The sequence below is a fragment of the Podarcis erhardii genome, assembly GCF_964252035.2.
Source record: "Podarcis erhardii genome assembly, chromosome: 1".
Classification (NCBI taxonomy): Eukaryota; Metazoa; Chordata; class Lepidosauria; order Squamata; family Lacertidae; genus Podarcis; species Podarcis erhardii.
In genome coordinates, this window is record NC_138497.1 from 31280617 (window position 1) to 31306026 (window position 25410).

The 25410-nt window shown below is 47.5% G+C and overlaps 1 protein-coding gene across 1 annotated transcript; it reads left to right on the forward strand.

The window, feature by feature from the left end:
- Positions 1-1590: 1590 nt before the first annotated feature.
- Positions 1591-21599, forward strand: TGFB3 (transforming growth factor beta 3). The gene is made up of 7 exons (XM_081864209.1): positions 1591-2076; positions 9072-9235; positions 10230-10359; positions 14805-14912; positions 16235-16409; positions 17491-17644; positions 20642-21599. Exons 1-7 carry the CDS (start codon positions 1731-1733, stop codon positions 20798-20800), a joined length of 1236 nt encoding a protein of 411 aa, XP_081720335.1. The 5' UTR covers positions 1591-1730; the 3' UTR covers positions 20801-21599.
- Positions 21600-25410: the final 3811 nt, after the last annotated feature.

Sequence of the window (25410 nt, forward strand, 5' to 3'; positions counted from 1 at the left end):
ATTGTTTTATAGCATAGACGTAATTACCATGTCTGTTCAGAAGTAAGCCCTACTGAACTCAACGGGGCTTACTCTCAGTTAAGACGCTGGCAAGAAACGTGATTGAAGGATGGATACCAAGGTCCCCGTCCCGCCCTCTTATTGTTGGCCTTTTTCCATTCCCATGGAAGAATCGGACTCGGACTACATAATTCGGCCACAACCCATCTATCCTACAACCATCCCATTAGTTTCCTTGCGAGCAAGGCTGCGGTCCTCCGCAGCGCACCAAGAAATCAATTCCGTTTGAACCAGTGGGACTTCTTGCGCCACCCCCCCCAATCCTGTAAAACTGTGCAGTGAAGGTCGGGGTGCAGCTGCGTTTCGGATCACCATTGACACATCTTTTAAACCCTATCTGCTGGCAACGACCCGGGCAGAATTGTGGACGCTTCTCCCTCGCCCCCGAATGCGTGGGATGGAGGTTCCCATCGGGGGCGGCTACCATCGCGTGGTTGGTCTGGATCCATGAATCCGCGCGCACGCGGTCAGAAGCGGAATTCTCTGGCCAACTTGTCATTCGGGGGTGGGGGGAGTTGGCAGCATACAGGAGAAAACTTGTGATGCCCCCCCCCCACTTCCCCGGAACCGCAGATGCGCGAGAAACAGGGCCTGGAGAGACAAGCACCCCCACCCTAAATCAGCCCAGTACGTGGGCGTCAATGTGCCTGTGTGCATGGATCTCTCCCCCCCCCCCCCCCGCAGGCCTTTCCACAGGACGCGCCTGTTTAACACATTAGAACTGTGCTGGACGCGCAGGCTGGGCTGGGAGATCTCGCTCGCTCGCTCGCTCCCCCTTCGCCCGTCCCAGAGACGTCATGGGAGGGAGGTATAAAATTTCAGGCGAGAGGAGCCGAGAGAGGCAGTGTGTGTTGTGAGGGCGCGCAAAGGAAGAGGAGGAGGAGGAGGCGGCGGCGGCGGCGGCGGGACGGGGGGCGCGAGAGAGAGAGAGAGAGAGAGACGCGAAGGGGGCTCGGCGCCGGGGAGCCCCGTCGAGCTCGAGGGGAGCCGTGGGGAGGAGGGGCGAGGCGGCCGCCTGGAGACGGCGGAGAGAGACGCGGGCAGGCAGGCGGCCGGGAACCAGCCCAGCCAGCGCCCTCGGGTCTCCCGCGACGGCGCTCCCTCCCTCCCTCGACGCCGCCAATGAAGCCGAGGCGCAGCTCGTGAAGCGCCTCCGCTTCGGCCCGCCTGCCGGGGGAATGGCGACCAAGCGGGAGGCATGAGCGAGGCGCGCCGGCCGCCGCAAGTGCGCTCCCGGGCCCGCCCGACACGTGCGCTCCCGGCTGCGCCTCCAGGGCTCCTGGCTCCGGAGCCGCGCCGCGCCGCGTAACTGTGAGCCCGGGGAGCAGCGGGGGCGGTTGGAGCCCCCTCGACGGCCGCTGTGCGCCTTCGGACTCATGGAGAGGGACCCCGGCAGGGCGAGGCGCCGGTCCGCTCCCTCTCCCTCCCGCTCCCGCTGCCCGAGTGCTGCCCGCGCTTCTTCCTAGAAGTCCCCCCTCGCTCCGGGGAGTTCCTTCATGCACCTTCTCGCCGAGCGCCGCCAGCCTGCAGGATCCGCCTCGTCGGCGGCGCCCTTTTGCGCGCGCGCGCGCTCTCCGCCGAGGGGGCGTCCCGCCGCCGCCGCCGCCGCTTCCTCCTCCTCCTCCTCCTCCTCCTCCTCTCCCCGCTCCCTGCCGTCACCGCGCCTGAAGATGCACTTGCACAGGGCTCTGCTGCTCCTCTCCCTGCTGAGCTTGGCCACCGTCAGCCTGTCGCTGTCCTCCTGCACGACGCTGGACCTGGAGCACATCAAGAAGAAGAGGGTGGAGGCCATCCGGGGCCAGATCCTGAGCAAGTTGCGCCTCACCAGCCCCCCGGAGACCGTGGGGCCGAGCCACGTGCCCTACCAGATCCTGGCTCTGTATAACAGCACCCGGGAGCTCCTGGAAGAGATGGAGGAGGAGAAGGAGGAGAGCTGCTCCCAGGACCACACCGAGTCTGAGTACTACGCCAAGGAGATCCACAAGTTTGACATGATCCAGGGCTTCCCGGAGCACAGTAAGTCCCGAATCTGTGTCCCCGAAAGGGTTTTTGTTGGGGGGTGATGCCTAAGATTCGCAGGGGAAAATCAGATCCTCAGAGGCTGCCCAGGTAGCTTAGAAAATATGTTTCTATGCAACTAAAAGCTCCAAGGTGGGGAGAGGATTGGGAGAGCACATCTGACTTGGGTTACTCTTAAGTCCATTTTAGGGATGGAAAGTTGAGGCAGAGTGGTACTGTTACATAGGTAAACTGGTATTTGAACCCAGGTTTGAAGACCCAAGCCTTGGTTCCCTGGATTATTCTGATTCTCATAAATGCCTGGGAATTCCAGGTTGCAGGGATGGAGAGAATTTCTCTGCCTGAGCTTCTGAAATCAGGAAGGCAGTGCCTTGGCAGCTGAAATGCCTTTTCTCTGGGATGCAGAATCCTGTCCAGCCAAGAGTTTGGCAACAGCTGCCCATTGCACCACTGACTGCAGTGCATGTGCTGTGAATGTATGCCAAGGCAGTTGTGCTGTTGCAAGTAGTATACGTACTTGCACATGGACAGCCTTGTACACATATCAGCTATTCAGCTAATCTAGCATTAGATGCACTGTCTGTCTTTGCAAAGACTTGTGCGTGTTGCCAGTGTATGTTTTGGATGCACCCGTATATCCGAAGCAGCCATGAGTCAGGAAGGAATGTTTGTGTGTCCAGGTTGAAGTGGGGGAAGCATTCGAGTGAGAGAATGAAATGCATCTGGCTGTGAATTTGTGGCAGATGTATGGAAGTGTCGGTCTGGCTGATTTACATGTAAGCTGTGCGCTCTCTGTGCATTGACTTTTGTTCATATGTATCCATGATTTTTGCACCCGCAGTAAACACTTTTCAAAACTGGGCCTGGAATCTTGGCAAACGCTTTGAGTGCATAGGCAGGTTTTCCAATCATCTGGGGGCTGTGAGATCCTGGCAAAAGCCATGTTTCCTTTTGCTGCCATTAGGTGTCCTCGTGGGCTCTTGAATTACAGCAGAGCGGTTTGGGGGTGGGAAGAAGGATGTGGCCAAGTGCTGTTGAGGGAGGGGTGCCGAAGGCAGCAACCGGAGGAGGATGGCAGGAGTATCTTTCAGGATGTTGATCAATGTGAAGAGGTTGGAGGAGCTGTGGAAATGTGGCTCAGAGGCAGGCTCCGAGGTTGTGCACACTTTGGGAGCAAGTCCCATTGAAGAAAGCAAGCCTTGCAACTGAGTAAATGCACCCCAGGAAGAGTCTGGCAGAAGCCTAACTTGCTTTGAAACCCTGAGCTACAGAAGGCAGGCACTTGCTGTGGAACTGGCCCCTCCCAGCAGGTGAAGAAGCCGGAGCAGCGTTGGCACCAGGGCAAGCCAGAGCTGAGCCAGCTCTCAGTGTCTTGGAATAACATCAGCCCCAAATCCAGCCAACGAACAGGAAACCGAGCCAATGTCTAGAAAACTAAAGTAGGAGGGGTGGAGGGAAGTGGGAAAAGAGAGACTAAGAGGGAGAGCGGGGAGGGATGTACTTCAGGATTGGGAGAGAAAAGGCGTTATGAGGCTTGGAAGCCAAAACGTATCCTTGAAGGGCTGAGCAGATACATTAAAATGTTCCATATGTGAGTAGCGGTCACCACAAATACCGGGCAAGAGTCCTTCCTTGTGGGGTACATGCACGCATACATGAACACTAGACATAGTGAGGTAAGCTGAGTTGAGTGGATTTGGGTTATGTTTGGCATGTGGCGAAGCGGGGTGGGCATGATCAGGCATAGCCACAACTCTTCAACCCACACTTGGATTTGCAGCTGTAAGGGGAATGTAAGGGGAAATTGTTCAGCCACTGAAGCCCTTTGGCTCAGATCCACTCCGTCCACCGCCCCAACACACACCACTGTGGTCGCATGACCTGAGTAACGCAGGAGCTTTGCGCAAAAACAAAACGGTGTGGATGTCTTTCCAGGCAGGAAACCATTTTTACAAAGTGGCTCCCCACACAGTTTGGGCAATCCCAGCTTTGCCAGCCAGCGCTATCCCCACCTCAACAAAGAGGGTTTGTGTTAGCATGGTGGAAGTGGCCAAACCATGTGAGGAGCCACTTCCATGTGAACCTACACACTTTCCTTTTCAAGAGGGGAACCAAAGCCAGCATCCAACAAAATAGATGCAGGCTAGTGCATGGACTTTTGACTGCAGAAACTAAATTCCCCCACCTCTCCTCTCCCTGGGTTGAGGGCATGTGGTGCTGAAGAAGTAGGATCTTTTTTGGTTGGATGCTACCCCAAGTCTCCAAATGGAGTCTAAGAAGAACTAGGGGCAGCCCAGAGAGCAAGCCGAGGGGAAGCGTGGAGGATGAGGAAAAGGAGGTGGAAAAAGCTGGAGTAACAGGGCAGCCTCTTCCCGATGCAGAGGAGATGGTCGCTGAGCTACTAACAGGAAGGAAGCACAGCAGAGCAGCCAGATCCTCTTTATCAGTGGCAGGGAAAAGGAAGGTGCTGAGGAGGCACCACAAAGATGCAGATGCTAAGCAGATGTTGTGCATCTGTGTCTTCTCACACGGAGGGGTGGCAATGTGGAGCCCTAGAGGCTGAGCCTATGCAGATGTGGAGTCACGTCAGGAGGTATCAGCTTTTCTTAGCGCTGCTGTTGCAATGCCAGCGCTGCGATGACAGCCAACCATCATCTGTGTTGTTATTCTTGCCCAGCTTCCCAGAACAGTGAGAAGTTCCAGAGGGGCAGCGCCTACCTAGATTTGGTTTCCTTTAGAAGGGTCGCTGGAGACTGGCTGGAGTTTTGTAATCTTCAACATTATTTTCAAATACACTGGTAGAGCAGGCAGTAGGTGGAAGCACACATCTTAAACACCCTGACAGTTGATCCAGCTGCTCCACATCAACTCTCCAGGGAAGAGCAGTCAGGACCCCAAAATGCTTTCAACATCTGACAAGAGGGTAAAACTCATCTCAGCGCTCTCTGTTTCTCCTATGAAAGCAAACCAACCCTGCTGATTTAAAACCTGGTTCTGTTATTCTGTTTGTGTACAGAGCCAGATTACATGAGGTAGGGGAAACAGAAGACTTGAGGAAGATCCAGCCGTTGAAAGCAACCAAACTACAATGTCCTGAACAAAATGTTAGGAAGCGGTAACCTTCCTGCCAGCTGTGAAGGAGATTTCGGCAGGTCCTTCTCGCTCCATTAACCCACTTCTGTATTTAGCTCAGTGGGTCCTGCCTCTTCTTGGTGGTGTAAATTCCAAGCCCAGAGCCAATTTGCACACTCCAGTTTCAGGATCAGTTCTCTGAATGATTCTTCTGAAAACAATTTGGGAACATATAGCTGTTGTGAATGGGTCCAGGGAAATCCTTGTGCCCAAAACCGAATGGAAACTTTAGAGGTAACTGCTTGAAATGTGATCTAGTGCAGGGGCACATAGTGTCTCCTCTGTTTTATCTACCTGCATACTGGTAGGGAAGTCATTCAGGAATATACAGTAACGTATTCGCACATTACATTCCCACAAGTATTTGGGTATAACGACTGCAAGAAACAACAACATGTGAACCAGTCCTGTTGTTTCATGCTGGAATAAGGTATTAAGGTGCCAATGCAGCTAGATTCATTTGTGGAAGTGAATGGTTCCTAATATTCATTTGACCAAAGCCCTGCATAAAAGTTACATGATTAATGTAATGATTTTTTTAAAAAGTCAGAATAACTCATCTAAATGGATGAGGGAAAGAAAGGTGTCAATAGCCATTAATAATGGATCTACATTTATGGTGAATGGGAGCCTATGACCCGGCAGATCCTGTTGGATTCCAGCTCCCATCACACCAACCAGCATGGCCAGTAGTTGGGGGCGATGAGAGGATTGTAGCCCATCAAGATCTGGATGTCCACTGGCTCCACACATCTGATGCAGAAGGACCATGCCATTGCCCCAAGATGCTCTTGGTTAAAGTTAGACTTGCCATAAATAGGAAGTTGGAACCCATAAATCACTACGAAGAAGCTGGGGAAATTGAGGAGAGGTTGTCAAGATCCTTTTGTAATAGATATGCCCCCCTCACTTGCTGCAAGAGGAAACATGGCAGCTGCTGGGCTTCTCCCTGCCGTGCAGCTGTGCTGATGCTCATGTAGATTAAAGCCAGTGGAGAGTGCTACCTAGAGGAAAGGAAGGAAGCAGATTAGTCAAAGGGAGACATGGAAAGGTGGTTGGCCCAAGGTGAGCCTATTCAAAATGCTAGGGCAGTGTACTTGGGTGTAGAGAGAGAAAGCGCAGGCCAAGACAAAGGTGGAAGGGGTGGCGAGACTCAGAAGAAGCTGGTAGAGAGGTGCTGCCAGGTGGAACTGGGTTGCTCTGGCAGAATGGCTTTAGCCTACCGGGCAGGTACGTTCTCAGTCTGTAACTGTGTATCTCCACAATACAGTGATAACAGCTGAGCCACAGACTCCATGGGCAAAGGCGTCTCCTCTGTTGGTCCTTTGGGACCAAGTTGTCTTCATCCCAAGAGACGCCGCTGAACTTAGATCACAGGGAGGAAGATGAGGTTGAAATTTAGTAGGGATCTGCCTTGCAGAAATCTGTGGTGCTCCAGCCACTTGCCTGAGCAACGGATTTGGTCCCATGTCTTAAAAAAAGAGAAGTGGCTGATGTTCAACTTTCCCATGGCTCTGTCCCCCTGCCAGGTGGTGATTCAGAATGAATTTCGGAGCCAAAGCCAGTCTCCTCCCCGTCTTTCTCCCTCAGGAAGCGGGGAGAGCCTTATTCCATGGAGGGTTTCAGGATTGATACAGGCAAATCTGAGCTTACACACACAGGAAACTGTTCTGGCTCCAAACCATCCACCAGATACCTCGCAAGTATTTGTCCTGTTCCAGGACTTAGGTCCAGCAGGGGAAGTGAGATAGCAGGAGGAGGAGAGCATAAGCTCTGATAGGAAAGCAGACCCGATATTTTAGGAGCAGCCTCACATCTTCGTTCCAGATGGTGATAAAAGAAGAAGTTCCCTACACATGCACGCAAACACTCCAGCATTTCATCCCAGGGACAGTAGTGCATCGCAAAGAGAGAATGGGTGGCTGCGGTCCATGTTTAGCCTCAGCGTGGCAGGCTTCCCAAAGGACCAGGCATGCTTGTCAAAAGCAGCTGAGAACACCACAGCTGTGTGCCTCTGGGGAAGCCGCCTCTGTATGTGTGTGAACTAAGGACCCCACCCAGCCTTCCCCTGGTCTATATTCCAGTCTGACTTTGGTGACCAGGGTGCAACTGGCCATCTTTTACTACAGGAACATGCAACCTGCAGCCTTTAGCCTCTGCCCAAATTCATGTGGCTGTTTGCAAACAATCTAGCCATCCCCCAGAAGCTGGATGGGCAGGAATGGAAGAGGGAGGGAGAGAGAGGAGGGAAGATGGGAGGGAAGGAGTTTCCCCACCCACTTTTGGCTCTGATCCTGCCCACAGCCTTGTCTCCCACCAGCATGCGGTCCTTGACAGATTACCCCCCCCCTGAAAAAAAACCCTCCAGGTTTTTCACTCCTGCTTTCCTATGTATGTAAACATCTATCCATTATAAGTTTTACCATTGTTGCTTGTCCCGAGCATTGGGAATGGAATGGGTTTAAAGAAACGAACGAATGTGCAGTATAAAAGAGAAAGAGAAAACTAAAATGCAATCAGTGTTTTAGTAGTGAATGTGCCTGGGACACAGGGCTTCTTTGTTTCTTGATGCCGAGAATTGTTAATCCACTTACAGGAACAACAGCTCAGTAGAAGCCACAGCTGCCTTCCTCACTACCTGCAACTTGGTGACTACATGGGACTATTTCGCACTTGGTGCCCTTAGCATGTTTGCTGTGGCTTTATTGGTTCTGCAACAGGGTTCGTGGCTGTAAGCATGTAAGAGTGTGAAAGATTTGCATTTCCAAAGTAATGGCGATCCTGTGCCATATGTACAACTAATATATACTCGCGCATACCTAGGGAATCCCCCAAGTCTGTAGAAACCACTGTCGTCTTATTGGGTGTCCCTGTTTCCTCTTCCAGTCTGGGAGTGAACTTGGGTGGTCAAGTGCCTATTGGAGACTTCATTCCCCTCACCTTTGTTACGTGTAACCAAGTGATTCTTCCGTGAGACACTGAGATCATCCATACCCCTGAGCTACTGCCAGGAGCGTAGCTATGGGCAAAATGATACGTTTTATTGAGCCATTGTGATTCAGTGAAGTTCTTGAATTTAACATATGGTTTGTTGGTTTACAGGGGTCAGCAAACTTTTTCAGGAGGGTTGGTTTACAGGGGTCAGCAAACTTTTCCCACTGTCCCTCAGACCTTGTGGGGGGCCAGACTATATTTTTTGGGGGGGGAAATTAAAAAATGAACGAATTCCTATGCCCCACAGATAACCCAGAGATGCATTTTAAATAAAAGGACACATTCTACTCATGTAAAAACATGCTGATTCCCGGACTGTCTGTGGGCCGGATTTAGAAGGCGATTGGGCCATTTCCGGTCCCTGGGCCTTAGTTTGCCTGCCCATGGTTTATTCCTTGCAGAGGAGGCTGGTCCTTTAGAGTGAGCAGGGCACTGTGCCACCAGACGCAGCCTGCCCCCATTTGCCTACTGGCCCTGGCTGTCAGTTTCCTCCTGCTCTGTCTCAGTCTTGCCCAGGCAGAACCAGCAGGCAAGGGGGTGGTAATAAAATGAGAATTAGTTGGCTCTGCCTGTCATTGACTCCACCAGCAGTAGGTCTCCTCCCCTGGCATCAGCTACCACTGATTCCTTAAGGCCAGCATGGCAAAACGACTGTCTACCATGACAATGCTGGAAGCAATGGGGATTTTTCTCCTATGCAAGCGTCTACAATTTAGGGAGAAGAATTGAGGCGCAGCTAGACCCTGTCTCAGCTATTAATAACCCTGTCACCAAGTGCTGAATTTATGAGCCTGAGACCCTCTCATCTGTTGGATTATGGGCCATCCTGGCTAATAGGTTATTTCGGTTCCTTCTTTTTCTCTTAGATGAACTGACTTACTGCCCCAAAGGCGTAACTTCCAACCTGTTCCGTTTCAACGTGTCTTCGGCAGAGAAGAACAGCACCAACCTCTTCCGGGCTGAGTTTCGGGTCCTGCGAGTGCCAAACCTCAGTTCGAAACGCACAGAGCAGCGTATTGAACTCTTTCAGGTGAGCAAGCTCAATGCTGGGGCAGAGTGAAGTGTCTAGTTGGCGCCCTGTTTCCCCCGAAAAAATAAATGCTAACACTGGGATCCTCTGTTATTAAACACCATTTAATGTTATTTCTCTTAATGGTGTTACAATATTCTGCACCCAAAGAAGAAATGTGGGAGGGGAAGAAATGTGCAAAGCTGTAGCATTAGGGGAGCGTTTTGTAAATGATCTCTCCATCCTCCCATTTTCCCATTTGTTTTCTACATCTGATTTAACTCCTGCATTTAAAGCAAACGCTGCTGTACTTCAGGGAATAGCCTGATGTATTTAAAGAAATAATAGAGCATTGGAACATTGTATATGTTCCAATGCTCTATTATTTCCTTACATACATTAGGACTCAGGGTTTCCAAACTTGGGTCTCTGGCTGTTTTTGGACTACAATTCCCATCATCCTGGAATGTAACCCTCGCATAAATGGGGAGTTGCCTGTACAATGTATAGTTGGCCCTTTAGTACCTTCTTTGCCAGCATTGCTTTCCCAGTATTTGTGGTGACACGCTGGAAGCAGAATCCTGTAAGCAGTGGCACAGGACCAGCTGGCCCATGCGCAAGGAGACAGCACATGTGGAATTTTCCAGCAGTTTTCCATCCGATTAGCTGCCGCTTGCCTAGCTGTTGCGCAGCAGATCAGCCTTCAGTTTCTGACTGGCCTCCTTGTTGCATTTCATCACACCCGGTCAATCCTCGTGTGTTCTGCTGTCTATTTTCACTTCTTCCTGTCTAAAGCATGTACAGAACTTGGAGGGTTCTCCTCTGCATTGAGCAGCAACTATTTTGACGCATTCTTGGGCTTCAGCGCCTTCATATCCAGCAAATCGGTAACACACAGGAAGCGTGCAAATGTTTGTATGGAGAGGATTGTCCTAGTCCGTTCTAGTTTGGGAAGACACACTTGCTGCTGTTGCTGAACTGAGCAGGGGGTCTTGCGTGTTTCCTCCCCATGCAGATCCTGAAGCCTGATGAGCACATTGCAAAGCAGCGCTACCTCAGTGGCCGGAATGTGATGACGCGCGGCTCCCCTGAGTGGCTGTCCTTTGATGTCACAGACACAGTGCGAGAATGGCTTTTGCATAGAGGTGAGTGCAGCAGGAAGTAGGTTCAGGGATCCTCTTTGTCTGGATCAGGTGGTCATGCAGACATGTCCGTCAATAACTCGTCACCGAGAGTGAACTACTCGCCATTCACAGCACAATGTTTAAATTGTTTCCACTGTCCATTTTTATTTTTTAGTTTCCTGACCCTCTGTCTGTCTCCCCCAACAAAATGAAGGCAAGATGTTATATTTTGCCCCGAGGGGGAGGCAAGCTGCGGCAGAAATAAGCTTTCAGACAAGATTTATTTCCCATTTTTGTTTTGTTTATTGATAATTTAATAATAATTTGATGTAAATGGCTTTGTGAAGTTTAGCGGTATATAAATACCTGAAATAATAAGTAATGTAAATTATAACAAGTAATACAGTACATATTTACAGTTAATCAAGGAAAGGGAATACGAATCAAAATAGGGAGAGCTAAAAAGAGGATATTGACCTCTGAGAAAGGCATTGCGCTTGACATGATATCTGTGGCACCTAGTCATATTTATTTCAACCTCCCCATTCCTCTAAGGGGCTCTGGGTAGCATAAACTTCCTTCTTTATCCTCATATCGTTCTTCTTTATCCCTGTGAGGTAAGATAGATTGAGAGGGAATGGTCAGCTGAAGGTTACCTATTGACTTGATGGCTGAGTGGGCATTTGAAACTGAGTCTTTCCAGTTCTACAAGCCATTCAGACATGCAAATCACCATTTTGATGCATTATGCTCACTCAGTGACTAGCATCTGTGAAGCAGACAAAAGAGTCTAAATTTAACCAGTAATAACTGTCATCGGTTCGTTCTATTTTGTGAGGATGTATTCTGACAGGTTTCTCAGCAGCTTCAGATATATGAGTAATTAACTTCTCTGGGGAAGTATGCTTTTGAGCAAAGCACTTCACTGGATTTCCATCATCCTAAGTAATAGTGCTGTCCAGAGAGTTCGCCGGTCGATAATTTTGTCCATTTCTCAAGTAGTTCATTAACCTGTTCCAGTTCTTAGATAAACAGACTGAAAGGCCAAAATCAGAGGGAGAAATCCTGTCCATGCTACAGAAAAGAAAGGCAACTAACTTGTAAGGGAGGCCCATACTTGTAAGTTGAGAGTGGTCCCCTGCTGCTTCTGTGGCTGTTCTCACCAAGCCACTGCCAACTCTGTTGCTTGACACTGCTCCCCAGTGCCCCCCTCAAATTGCACAGAGGGTAGACCAAACTAGCCCAAGGAAAGTTGGAAAGGTCAGATGGGTGGGGGAACCCAGCCCCAAAGGTCTCATGGGCAACTGGTATCCCGACTGCAGGTGCAGGTGGCTGGGATGAGACTGCCAGTAAGTCAGTGCCACTGATTCAGTGGTACCACAAGTCCCTCAGAGCTGTGCCAGGGTTGTGAGGGGGTCTTGGCAAAGTGCCATCGAATGGCCCCTCTGCATTTCCCATCTTAGTTTTCTCAAAATGCCGTGCTTTTGAAGTTCTGTCGTTCCAGGGCACTGTGGGTTAAAAAAAAATGCAAGCCCTCACTGGTAGCTGCCATGTTTTTGTGACATGATGGCTGTTTTTGTTTTTTTGTTTTTAAATCAACAATGTTCTGGAAAGTTGGGGGACATACTATTTTAGAAAAAATAAGAGCCTGAAGCAGAGATCCTGTCAGATGTCATCATTGGCAGGCTTCATCATTGACGTACCACCACCGCTGTAACTCTTCCATTTTCAGATTTAGCATGTAGAGGCCATGCTCTAGTCTACATGCACACATGTGAGCACACATGTGTTGCACCGACACACCCTTACGAAGGTGGAACTCATGTAAGGGGGTGCACCAATGGTCAGCTACGATATTGGGCTAAATCTGTCCAGTGGCGTAGCGTGGGTTGTCAGCACCCGGGGCAAGGCAAGTAATCTGCGCCCCCTAACCCGTGGATTTTAGCACCCGAGTCTCTTCCACTAGATTATCCCACTTCCTGATTGGCTAGGAGGAGGATCCGTGTGACAATAGCGAATTTTTTGCGACATCTGTGACAGCGCTGAGAGAGAGTGAGTGAGCCAGGTAGGGGCAGAGAGCTGCGAGTGCGAGCATGCCCCCCCTTGATGTTGCGCCCGGTGCGGCCGGCCCCCTTGCACCCCCCACTGAATCTGTCACCCCATAGTGAACCCAAATGCACACGCATCAAGTCAATGTCTACACTGTCTTAGAGGAATTGGCAAGAAATTTGCTTCTGTTCAGCACAAGAAGCTGCTGGGCATGAGGGCATCTTGAGGCAAGAATATTGATTCATAGTTGGCCTGTCTTTGCAGGTACAGTCGTATCTGGATGCCAGTCAAAGCTGGTATGCAGGCAATAAATTCTAGGAGGAGAAGTCAATTTTACGCTTCTTGGATTTTTCTTGGCCAGAGTCCAGGGACTGAACTATTGGTAGTGCAAAGCTGTTAATCTGACTAGTAGCATGCATGTCGCACAGCTTTTGATGTAGGTGACGCTTGGAGATACAAGCAGCAGGTACCTTACCCAGGGCTTTGCAGCTTGTGCAATATAACAGTTGGTGCAGGGCTCGGCATTCATCAGAGAATATCAGGAGAAATGCCGGCAGCTATAGAATTCAAGATGTGGGATTCAGCAGCTGCCACCAGCTGGGAAGATTAAACAGGTGCTGAGATCCAATGGCTGCTTCTAGTTTGATCCTCGAGAGCCTTAGACAATTCCTCTGACTGCAGCTAGCAATGTCCACTTGCACAGTATATGTTGGTTACTGCTTCTTTCCCCCACCCCTTGCCAGAGCTTTCAAATGCCATGACAATGCAAGGCAAATTCAAGGTCGAAATTACATATGTAAAATGGATGAACCTGTGTTCCCAACAAAGATCCCAGTTGCAGCATTTAGGGTTTTGTGGTTGTTTTGTTTTTGTGGGATTTCTGACTTGCGGTACAGAATTCCAAAAAGAAGCTTTCTTGTTGCTCTCAACCATTTATATAAAGACAAGGACAGGAGAGTTGTGCAGCCTAATGCTGTTCATATTTACTTAGAAATAAGTTCTGTGGGATTTCTCCCACCAAATTATCATAGGTCTGGAGCCTTGAGTATCAAGAGTCCTCTCTTTTGTGTGTTTTCTGATTGGGCTCTAAATCTTATTATGAACATAATTCAGGAAAATCCTGCTTAAATGGATGACTCATACAAATTCAAAAGGACGGGACCATCCAAAATTTCAGTGGAACTTGAAACAGCATCAAAGTGGAACTGCTAGGGATCGGTGGATCACTAAGTGTTGCTTTCTATCGGTTTCTCATTTTTCCAGTATTAATTTCAGTTCTCCACATCTCCATATACGTATTTTTTAAAATTAAAATCTCATGAAAATCTATTACCATGTGAGTGGGCATTTCTCCTAATAGCCACACATTTGTATGCAGTTTTGCCTAATACACACTTTCCCCCAAAGCCATTATGTCTAATATAATGCTGTTTTGAACATTATGTTCACTAATTTATGTATTTCCAAGCATACTTTATCCTAGTATATGCACTTTTGCATATATTATTTGTTGGGGAAACTGCATTTGGAGAGGCATGCATTTTGAAGGATAGCTGTGTTTTGTACTGTTTCAGAAAGTGCAAATTTAGTAGGTTCGACTTTAAATGCAAACCGAGGCTACATTCACACAGTCATTTATTGCATTTTCATGTTGCTTCCCTAGCTGTTAATTTCCACATTATATGTGAGCTTTCACATGATATAAAAACCACTTGTGGAACTATAGTGAAACATGGCAAAACTATAATGGAATATAGTGCAAGTTTAGCACTCATTTCCATAAAATTTGCAGACTGATTTTTTTCTGGAAGGAAATTAGACAGATATGAGCACTAAACTTGCACAATATTCCACTATAGTTCTGGCAGTGGCTTTTATGTGGTGTGGAAGCTCAGATGTAATGCAGAACTTAAAAGTTAGGGGAAAGTTGCAAAAATTGAATAAACTGCCATGTGAATGCAGCTAGAATCAAATTTCTCTGCCATCCCTAGAAGGCTTTCAAGATTGCTGCCAAAGAGCAACCCAGGTCTGCTTACCTGCCCCAAGTCTCTCTCCATAGCACCTTCCCTGTCTTAATGCCATTACATGATGCATTTTCCTATTCCTGCCACTGGCAGCCAATGTTGGGGAGCAAAGGTGAGGAACCTGGATGATGTCAGGACATGAGGTGACTTCAACTCTGCAACATGGAGCAGGATAGGAAAATGCAACATGAGCCGCCACTTTGGGCAGAAAGTCCATATTCACTGCATGTAAAACTCCGCCCCCCATTTTCAGCAACATAGGAGAATGTCAGTGCTGTTGTCTCCAAAGAAATTAAACATTGGTGGGGCAAAGGAAATGGAATTGCCGAAGAACTGTTTGGATTGCAGGGACATTAAGTTGCTAGTTCTCATGAATTCTTTCTCTCCAAACAGAATCTAACCTGGGACTGGAGATCAGCATCCACTGCCCATGTAACACCTTCCAGTCCAATGGCGACATCCTGGAGAACTTGCATGAGGTCCTGGAGATCAAGTTCAAAGGTGACAGGGGAGAGATTGGAGGGGGAAGCAGCGAAATGGGCCATCAGGAGAAATGAATCATTATCCCATCTACATTGGAGTGTTTTTAAAAGATTGTTTCTGTGTGGGTTTTGCTGTGTTTCTTAACAATAAACCTGTGTTGGAGTTGTCATAGGAGGGCAGGGAGTACCTCAAAAGTGTGGAGGCACACGTACCTCACAAATGCATGTAATCTCCTTTCTGTGGGGAATCTTGGGAACTGTAGTTTTGTGAGGGATGCTAGGCATTTTTAACAGAATTCTAAGCACCTCCCCCAATCAACAGTTCCCAGGACTCTTTGGGGGAAAGGCCATGACAGAGAAACTGGCACAGAATGCTAAAGTGAAGGGATATATTCAAGGGTGGATCTACTATGAAACTACTGAAGCCTAAGCTTTTGGGCCCCTAATCCTGGGGCCCCAAAAGCAACTGTAGTCTACATTGCTTAAAAATTTTAGGTCTAGTAAGACCCAGTTTGAGTCGCATGACTTAAATGGATTAGGTTGTTTGTTTTTTGTATATATTTCAACAGTCCCAATGTTTTAAGAGTCAGTCACACAGACGTTATCAAAGGGTGGTAATCTGTCGTGGTACAACCCCAATGAAGAAGATAACAGTGGTTACCCCCACCTCTTGGTTGCTGGTTGTGAAGGGGCCCCCATGACAGTTCAAGCTTCAGGGCCCCCAAAATGTAGGTCCACCACTGCATATATGTCTTGTTGCATAAAGGTGTGCGAAGCAGATACATTGCTGAAGTTAAAGTCTCTCTGGAAAACTCGGTTCTGATGCGTTCTTGGTTAGACTCTAGTTTCCAGCTGTCATGATGTGGGCATGAAGAATTTGGGCATTCGGCCTGAGGTGGCACAGGCAGCCAGCGGCTGAGTTAGGTTCAACATTAGCAGCTGCCTGGCTTTGGGCCCTGGGCTGTGGCCACGATACCCACGGGTTCCACATCCTGGATATTCCTTCTGCTGCACAGTTCCAGTCATCTGACATCTTCCTTAAGCCATTAATCTTCCTCGGCCTTTCTTGAGACTGAAACCAGTAACAAGAGGAGCAGATGAATGGCCCCACCACCAGTTTACAAATTGTAAAGCAAATGACCCACAACACTTGGTTTCAGGCTAAGAGGAAACCTCGTTTCTCCTGGCAAGGCTGGCTGCAGTCCTTACAGAGGAACCTCACAGGGGCCAGTACTGCTGGAGAGTTTCCCAAGCTGCCCTCCTGTTAAACATCCTTCAGGGATTCCAACATTTTCCACTGCAGCTCTAGAGCAGGTTTTGCTGATGCCCTTCCCCTTCCAGGCATTGAGAGTGAGGACAGCCACGTGGGGCGTGGGGACTTGGGGAGCTTGAAGAAGCAGAAGGACCTGCACAACCCCCACTTGATCCTGATGATGCTGCCCCCCCACCGGCTTGGGAGCCCCGCCCTGAGAAGCCAGAGGAAGAAAAGAGCCCTCGACACCAATTACTGCTTTAGGTAAGCATCCCTCTCCTTCCCTTCCACCTCACAACTGGCAATTGGCTATTTTTTATTTTGTTTTCACGTTTGCACTGTGATGATGGGGAAACGTTCTGGAAGCCCGATACAAAGCAGGGATGGCTAGTTCAGTCAAATATTGCGCTTGACAATGAGGGATGCCTTTGAGTTTCGCATTTCCTGCTTAGCACGTGCGGAGCTCAGTGGCTTGCAATGTTTCCCTCAGTTTTGGTGAAATAGGAATTCAGGGTCACACTCTTCTGATCCTCCTCTGGGCATTTCAGCCTGCCCGATCAAAGGGCCCACACTCCTCCCCCATGTGCTGTTTTGGTGGTTCCCCTGACCCTCCCCCCAGAGCCATTTTTTTTGGGGGGGGATGCTCCATTGTGCAATAGGAAGTCCTTGCCCAGAGCTTTCGCTGCTGGACTTGTTAGGCGAGTAGTTACAAATTCAACCAATTCATTTTTTTTAATAAATAATTTTTATTAATTTTCCGACACAAATATACAATTTTATCAAAATTTCCACAAATTTAGTTCTTTTTGGACTTCCTTCAGCTTCTCTGGCAATCATCCATATTTACCTCTCAATCACGCATTTCTCTGTTTATATTGCCATTAAACTTCCCTCCCACTTCTATTTCTTTTTAACAATATATCTCAACTTTCACAGTGCTTCTTGAAACCCCACCAGCGTTGTTTGCACATCACATATTCTTTTCAGATATTCAACAAATTTCCCCCAGTCCTCGATGAACTTTTGGTCTCGAAGATATCTAATTTTTCCGGTTAGTCTGTCCAGTTCTGAATAGTCTGTCAGCTTCAGTCTCCATTCTTCTATCGTCAGTATTTCCTCTTGTTTCCATTTCTGGGCCAGTACAAATTCAACCAATTCCAGTCAGGCAGCAAAACTTGATTTGGGCTGCCATATTCAGCTAATAGACTTCAAATCCAGCTTGCTAGGTCACTAGTCTGGCCTACTGCTTGTTTGGGCTTCCAGCACCAAGTGAAAATTATGGTGCAGAGGAGAAGTTCCTGTTTCTCCAAAGCCCTTGATTCCATTTCAAACCCTTTTGTTCCAGGAACATGGAGGAAAACTGCTGTGTGCGTCGCCTCTACATTGACTTTCGGCAAGACCTGGGCTGGAAATGGGTCCACGAACCCAAGGGATACTTTGCCAACTTCTGCTCTGGACCTTGCCCATACCTCCGCAGTGCAGACACAACTCACAGCACGGTATGTCAGTTCCTTCATATTAGCAGGGAACCTAGAATTTGGGAGATCTGTCTCCCCCAACTTAAAAAATAAATAAATCATAGTTCATAGAGTTCTAGAGGCTCACAGAACTGTTGTTGGCATCCGCCTGTCTCAAGAGACAATAGAGTGTGCCTCCAGGGGTGAAGTCAAACTGCTGTGTTAGTTCACTGGGTCACAAGCCTAGGCTGAGTGTAGGGAGGTCCAGTGCTGCCCAGATGAGAAGACCCCCACCCCACCCCACCCCCGGCTTTGCTGATGTATTTCAAAGGAAAGCATAGCAATACATTTAGCAAATACATTCTATTGGCAGAATACATTCTATTGGCAGAAGTTGCCAATAGAATGCCTTAGAGGTGTGAGTTTGAAGGAAATCTGTATAGAGAAATGGCATTTTCTAATTCTCAGAGCTATTTTTTATTTTATTGTTTTATAAAGCTCAAGACTTTGATCTGCCTCATGTTGGTGTGGCATGACTGATGGAAAGGCACTCTGTGGGCACTCAGAATCAGTACCTATTTAGGCTTCTCATAACGTAATTCAAAGTTTAGAGTGGAGTAGTTTGCTAGCAGTTGGTATTCTACCTAGGGATTCTGTTTCACATGGAGTGAGAATTAGATTTAGTCCTGGGTTCAGCTACCATCTCAGCTCTGTACTCCCTTTCAGGCCTTTGGCAAATGGCAGCCTCAGTAGTTGCCTTTCTGTAGAATGGATGCGCCTTTGAGCAAACTTGTGAATAATTGATGTGTCTTGGTTGAGGCTGCTCTTCTCGCATGAATTGAATTTTACTGGTCAAATTCTAGTACTTGTGCTGCTGAATACACCTGGTTGCCTCTGGCATGTTTCCTCATGTCCTCTTCATACAATGGTACCTCGGGTTACAGACGTTTCAGGTTACAGACTCCACTAACCCAGAAATAGTACCTCGGGTTAAGAACGTTGCTTCAGGATGAGAACAGAAATCGCGCGGCAGCAGGAGGCCCCATTAGCTAAAGTGGTACCTCAGGTTAAGAACAGTTTCAGGTTAAGAACGGACCTCCAGAATGAATTAAGTTCTTAATCTGAGGTACCACTGTATTGGAAATGGGATGAATTATGCAAGTTACCATAAATGTACTTCTGTTCCAGCTGGAATATTTTGGGTGGGGAACGGAATAGAGGAAGGGAAGTAGTCATATGCATAACAAATGTAATAAGGTACAGGATGTGTAGGAACTACAGAGTAGGAAACGAAAACTGGGAAAGGGCAAGACATACAATAGTCAGTGGAATCCTTCCATCCAAACCCATCCTGATTTCTGAGATAGGTCAGATGTTGTATATTTTAAGCTTTGCTCTCACCTGTGCAGGCCACAAACTCCCCGCCCCCAATGATTCTGGTACAAGTCCCTGAACTTGTGTGGCATAGTAGAGTCTGCAATCCATAGTGCAGTTGCAGGGATGCCTATTTCTAAGCACTGCAAGCATTTCCTGGTTATGGCTTTTTGTAGAGGAGATCTATGTTATCCCTAGTGGCTGGTCTCAGCTGCTCAGCCAAGCTGTGCTGGCATCTGTACAGCATAGGCAGCTTCCTGCATTCCTCGATGACCCAAAAAGAAGAGAGCCCTATGGAAGAAGCGGTAGTGTTTTTCTGGCAATATACTTGGCAGCATCAAGATTTTAAAGGAAGCTGATGTTATGTCATAACCTCAGACTAAAATGACAGAAAACCAGTGCCGGACAGATGGTGCTATGGCCTCAAGGGAGACATTTCCTAGAGCATGTGGAAAGGGCAAGACTTTATAATGGAGAGAGGGCATCGTGAGAGTTTCCCCAATGCAGCTCAGTAAAACACTATTACTTAGGTTGTGAGCCCTATGGGGATAGACATGACCTAGATGAAGCTGCCATAAGCTGATCTGAGCCCACAGGGCAGGCAAGGTTTAAATATAATTAAGGAAAGACACACACAGTGCGAGAGGATCTCTTTATGAGGAGTGAAGGGAAGTTCTGGCTCCTGTTCCCAAAGAGAGAGAACCCTTCACTGGTCAAATTCTAGTAATATGCAGGTGTGCCAGCAGCACAGTGAAGCTGTGAAAAAATGGTCAAAGGTGTCCATTTTGGAGAAGCCAGTAGAGGGGATTCCGCAACCCTTGTCATTTCAAACCTTAAAGGAATGATTTGTGAGGGTTTAGGGAGAAGCTGAGGACTAGAACGTGTGCCATCATTGTTAGCGTTAGGCAGGCTTCTGTAGGCTGAGGGAAATTGTTATTCTTTTCCAGTAAGGCAGACTCCTCAGTATTTAGAGAGGCATTTTTAGTAGGGATAAAAGCAGACTGTGACTCTTCCCCCACTAAATCACCAACACCCCTCTTGCATGAAAAGCAGCAGCCTTTGGGGAGAAGCACTGCTCTAAGGTTAGATGTTTAAAAGAGTGGTTCAGATCCAAGACTAAGGAGGAGGCGGAAGAATCTGTCAGAGTCTCCCAGGGCTCTCATCTGGCACTCCCTCTCTCTCTCTCTGGCAATATATGAGATGGAGCAGAGAGAGACCTCACTGGATTGGTAGAGGATTCAAAAAGCTGGGAGAGAATGTAGATATCCGAGAGGGACTGGATTAAATCCAGCATGATCTGGAGATGCTGGCCAAAGCAAGTTGATTTTTTTCAGCTGTTTTTCTTGAAATTCAAACAGGGCCATAGGATGGTTACACCCAGGGATTTTTGTTTTTAAAAGAGCAGGCTTTGCTTATTTGAATGCAGAGCCGAGGTCTGAGTGCTACAGGGCTGCACTCGTGTTTCTGACTTCAGGCTGGGCTTTACTCAGCTGCTGCAAATTAATAACCATATTGCCTAACAAGCTGTTAAATATGTTAGCGGTGGAGCTGGGTGTGGTAAGCTACACAGTTTAAGATCACTGAAGAGAAGCATGTTTTCTGCCTAATGGCGATTTGTGTTTTGGCCTAAACAGATTTGTGTGTTTTTCCTGGTTGCTTTTCCAGGTACTTGGCCTATACAATACACTGAATCCTGAGGCATCCGCCTCCCCTTGCTGCGTGCCTCAGGATCTAGAGCCCCTCACCATCCTGTACTACGTTGGAAGGACCCCCAAAGTTGAGCAGCTCTCCAATATGGTGGTGAAATCCTGCAAATGCAGTTGAAAGGGACCCAGTGCCAACCATAGCCGAGAAATTGCAGCCATCCGTTCTCTGCTCCCAGGTCAAAACGAAAGAAGTACTTGAAGGAAGGTACTGTAATCTGGCTTTTCTTACACTGCAGTCAAGGACAATCTACCCACTTTGAAGAACTTTAATTAAAAAAACCACCCACCTCTCTGCCTTCATGCCTCTCTTTTTCTTTGGGAGTTACTTTTGCAATATGGAGGCTGGGGAAGAAGACACACGTACCGGCTAAACATTTAGTGGACAGACAGAAAGAAGCAAATGAGGAAAAATTAATGGAAGGAGGAGACGATTAGCAGAGCTGTGGACATTTGGCAGGAACAATGGGACTTCTTATCCCACCGTTGACTTCTCTGCGAGCCCAGCCTTTTCTACAGAATAACGAAGATTTCCTTATGAAGGAACGTAATATTTTCTTAGAACCAGAACATAATGGACATAATTATTCTGCCTACAAATGGGTGCAGGAGTCAGTGGTCCCAACTCCTCAGAACGACCACTTTAGAGAGGACCTCTTGACTATGGTGAATTCTCACACAGTTTCTCTCCTCCTGGAGTCCCTGCTCAATTACCTCTGGGTAAGAGTGGGCAGCAAATGCAGGATTCTCTAAATCTCTAAAGGAACCTGCACTTGCTGTGGTGGCTAAGGTATTGTAAGGAAATCTGCACTTCTCTTGCACAAGGACCTGGCCCAGGCCACACCTGCCAAGGTTTTATTAAGAAGTATTAACCTCAACTATTGTAAAAAAAATAAATAAATATTTTTTGGAATTGGGAACTTTCTGTTCAAACAAGTTGCTTGGTCAGAGGAGGGGAATGGGTAGATGCACCAGAACTGCCAAAATTGGCTCCTTTCTGAAAGCCTGCTGTTCTTGATAGATCTGTGGTCTGAGGGATTGGATAGCAGATAGAACTTGAGCTTGTTTTCTGCTGAGAATGAAGTCGCTTAGCTTACCATGAACATTTGGTTGATTTTGGTTCTTAGTGAACTAGTCAGATCACTTTACCATGAACATGATAATGACGCTGTTTACTTCAACCGCATTTTGTTCTCCTGTGAAGCTGCTTTATACCAAAGCTATTCTTCATTGTCCGATTATGTTTGGGGCTGCCGACTCTGGCTGGTAGCAGCTCTCCAAGGTCTCTGGCAGGGGTCTCTTGCAGCTGTGCTATCCCACATCGTTTTAAGTGGAGAGATCAGGAATTCAACCTGGGACTGGTTCCATGTGCTCTACCATTGACCTCTTTCAGGAATGAGGCCAATAAAAAGGGGGCCAACTCTGCTCTTGTTGCAGTGCCTATTGGTCCTTTGCCCTTCTACTTATGTTTCATTTTCACATACTTAAGTGAGGGGCTGTGACTGATCTACAGTAATCCAGTTCTCCTTGCTTGCACTTCCTCCTTTTCCTCATAAGCCCCACTCCATCACCCTGACTCTGCTGTTTATGCTCACTCCTCTGCTTTTTTCATGTGTGGTCTCCCATCTACATCAGCTTAGTACCAAGCTCGCCTGCCAATGAGATTAACCTTCTGCCCTTCACTGTGGTCCTGAGCCAGACTAGGGTTCCCACACCTGTAACCTGGACTGGAAAAATCTTTCCCCAATATTAATAGCTGGTGCAGACAGGCAAGAGTTGGGAGCATGGAGGTGAGCAAAAGTGTCAAGGCCCTGATAAGGATTGGGGTGGGTGGGTGGGTGTGCCTCCAAGTTGCTTGTTGTTTTTTAAGCCCGTCATGCAATTGCTGCTAGTCTGTTTCATTTGACCCTTAGCCAGATAAATACTGGTGATAAAAATCCATGTGGACCTCCCCTTACCCTTACCCTGGCAGCAGTTTGAGCTCACCCAGGTTGAGATGCACTTTTTCTAGAACTTGGACAGTGATCTGTGCCATCGCCTCTGCGGCCCTTTCGATTAAACCCCAACCACACTCCTGTAGCCCAAGTCTATCGCTGTTCGTTCTCTACCATACTTGCTTTAATTCATAATTTCAAGCATTTTTATTTTTTTTAAAGGGATGTGAAAAACACTAGTTAGAGCAGCTGGGCTGCTGTCAATCCATCATACAGGCTTTCTTTGGCTGAGTGCCTGTGACAGGGAAATTCATGCTTGGATAAGAGGATACTTACCCACTCATTGCCTGACTTTTGGCATTTTGATTTCTCTTTAGGTCTCGTTGACCTGTTATCATGCTCAGATGAAGCAAGCAGCTCTCGTTTTGTTCTTTGTTGCACGTTTTAATTCTAAAGGGCAAGCAAGATTTCTTCATCCCTCTAATAATGGAATTCCCTTTTGGAATGGGAGAACTAATGCTGTACCTATGAGGACACACCACTGACTTGTGTGCCAGCATTTTAATCGTATTATTTTTCCAGTCCCCCCCCCCCCACTTTTTATTCTGATCCTGCTTTGAAAAACAAATGCAGTTGAATAGCAAGATGTTATCCTTCTGGGCAGAAACTAATTGAAAACACATTAGCAGCCCAGCACAATTTCCCCCACCAGCATAGATTAGTCGATACACATTTTAGGTTTCACATGCTGATGTTGCATTTTTATTGCATGGTTTGTGGCTAGAGACTTGCCCATTCCCATTATCCTCAGTCTCTTTCTCTATTTCTGGAGTCACTCTGTTCAGCCTTTTCCCAGGACCATCAACCCTAGTCTGGAACCTCCTAGCATAATGAAGAACTAAACCTTTCCCTGCCCCATTCAGTATCATAAGCAATGAGTTGTACCATCAAGGGATAAACAATTTGGGATGTGATTTATTGATTCCAGAAGTCTTGTTTTTCCAGTGCTGATGCATTGTAGCTTTCTGGAGGTTGGTGACACCAGAAAATTCTCCCTCTGCTTCTGGGCAAACTCAAAGCACAATCTCAGGACACAATCTCAGCCATGTCTCCATGACTGTTTGAACCTGTCACTACATGAACTTGAAGAAGGCAACTGCTTGTTGCCCATGATGGACAGCACAGCTCAATTGGCAGAACATGAGACTCTTAATCTCAGGATGATGTGTTTGAGCCCCACATTGGGCAAAAGATTCCTGCATTGCAGGGGGTTGGACTAGACAACCCTTGTAGTTCCTTCCAACTATACAATTCTATGATTCTAATGGCACACATGGCTGCCTGATGTCAACGGGAGACGTTTTCTTTTCTTTTAGGCAAGGGTAAGTTCAGACAATGACTAGGATAAGCCTTTTTCTGCATGTTTGGTGTTTGATCCCTTACACTTAAATCTATTGGTCTGCCAGACCTTGTAGGGTTGCTTGGTGTGTTTTTTGAACATCTTTCTTTGCTGAACCTGCGTTTTGTCCCTGGGTCTCTACCAGGACAAATTCCCACGGATCTGCAAAAAGGATTGAGCTGGAGATTGGGGTGCTTACTAACCTGGTCTGCAAATCTGTATCCATGCCTCAGCTTTGTAGCCAGTTCCTATGTCTGGCCATAATACACTGATCACCATTGCCTGAGATGTCAGCTAGGCTGTGACCAGGGAGAAATCGGTTCATAAGAAAATGGTTTGAAGGCCATCTTCTACATCCTTGAGAATGTTTGGCTCTGCTATGGTGATCTTGTCTGCCCAAAGGTAAGTAGCACAGAAGACACGAGCTGATGACTAATGTTCACAGTGCAGAAGGTGTCTACTATGGTCACATGCATCATGGCTGCTGCTGCTGCTGCTAAGGATAGTACTATAAGCAGCATGTCTTCCAAAGGGGCTCTTCACCATGACCAGTTTTAGCACTTAAAACAGCTTGTTTACCATGTGACAAACCACTTAGGAAACATCTGCAATTTAGTCCACAACTTCAGCTAACTCTCCAACTTTATGTGGGGTGGAGACAATATGAATGTCATAAGGAGAAAACTTGAGTGATGCTGCCCTTTTCTCCCCAGACATTCATGACAGTACTAAAATATTCACTAAGAGTCAGCCCAAGTACGTTTTCCCCTACTATCTGTCCAGGTACGATGTAGCTCTAGCATGTAGGAAGCAGTTCCCTGGGATGGCAAGATTCCTACACAGTGGGGACTGTTTTGCTAGGTGGGGACAGCAAACTGTGATTTTCTCAGGAGAAAAAAAGACAATATCACAATTAGAAAGAAACCTCAATACTGAACAGTGTCAAAACTAGTCTGTGAGCCTATGTAAACTCCCCTGAGAGCAAGCCCCGCCGAACACAGTGACCCTGAGAAGACAGGCATAGGATTTTGCTGTTAAGCTTGCAGGTAGTAAGGGCAGTGTAATGAACAGAAGGGCCAGTTTGGGCAGAAATGAACAGGGACAAACTCCTGTTCTGTGACTGAGTAAGATGTTTGTTTGGTTTGCAAGACTCCCTCCAAGTCCAGCTTACCTCACAGGACAAATGTAAAACACTTAGAATGCTGAATGGTGTGGAAATGATAAATAATGTACTGTTTCCATGCTCACGCAGCTGATCTGAAGTGACAGAACCCTATTAGTGGGATCAGTCTGGGCTCTGGAAACACAACTTCAGCATGGAAACATAAGAAATGTAAAGAAATGCAAGGGAAAATCAACGTAATGCATGAATAATAATAAAGCCTCCCACTGGAGTAA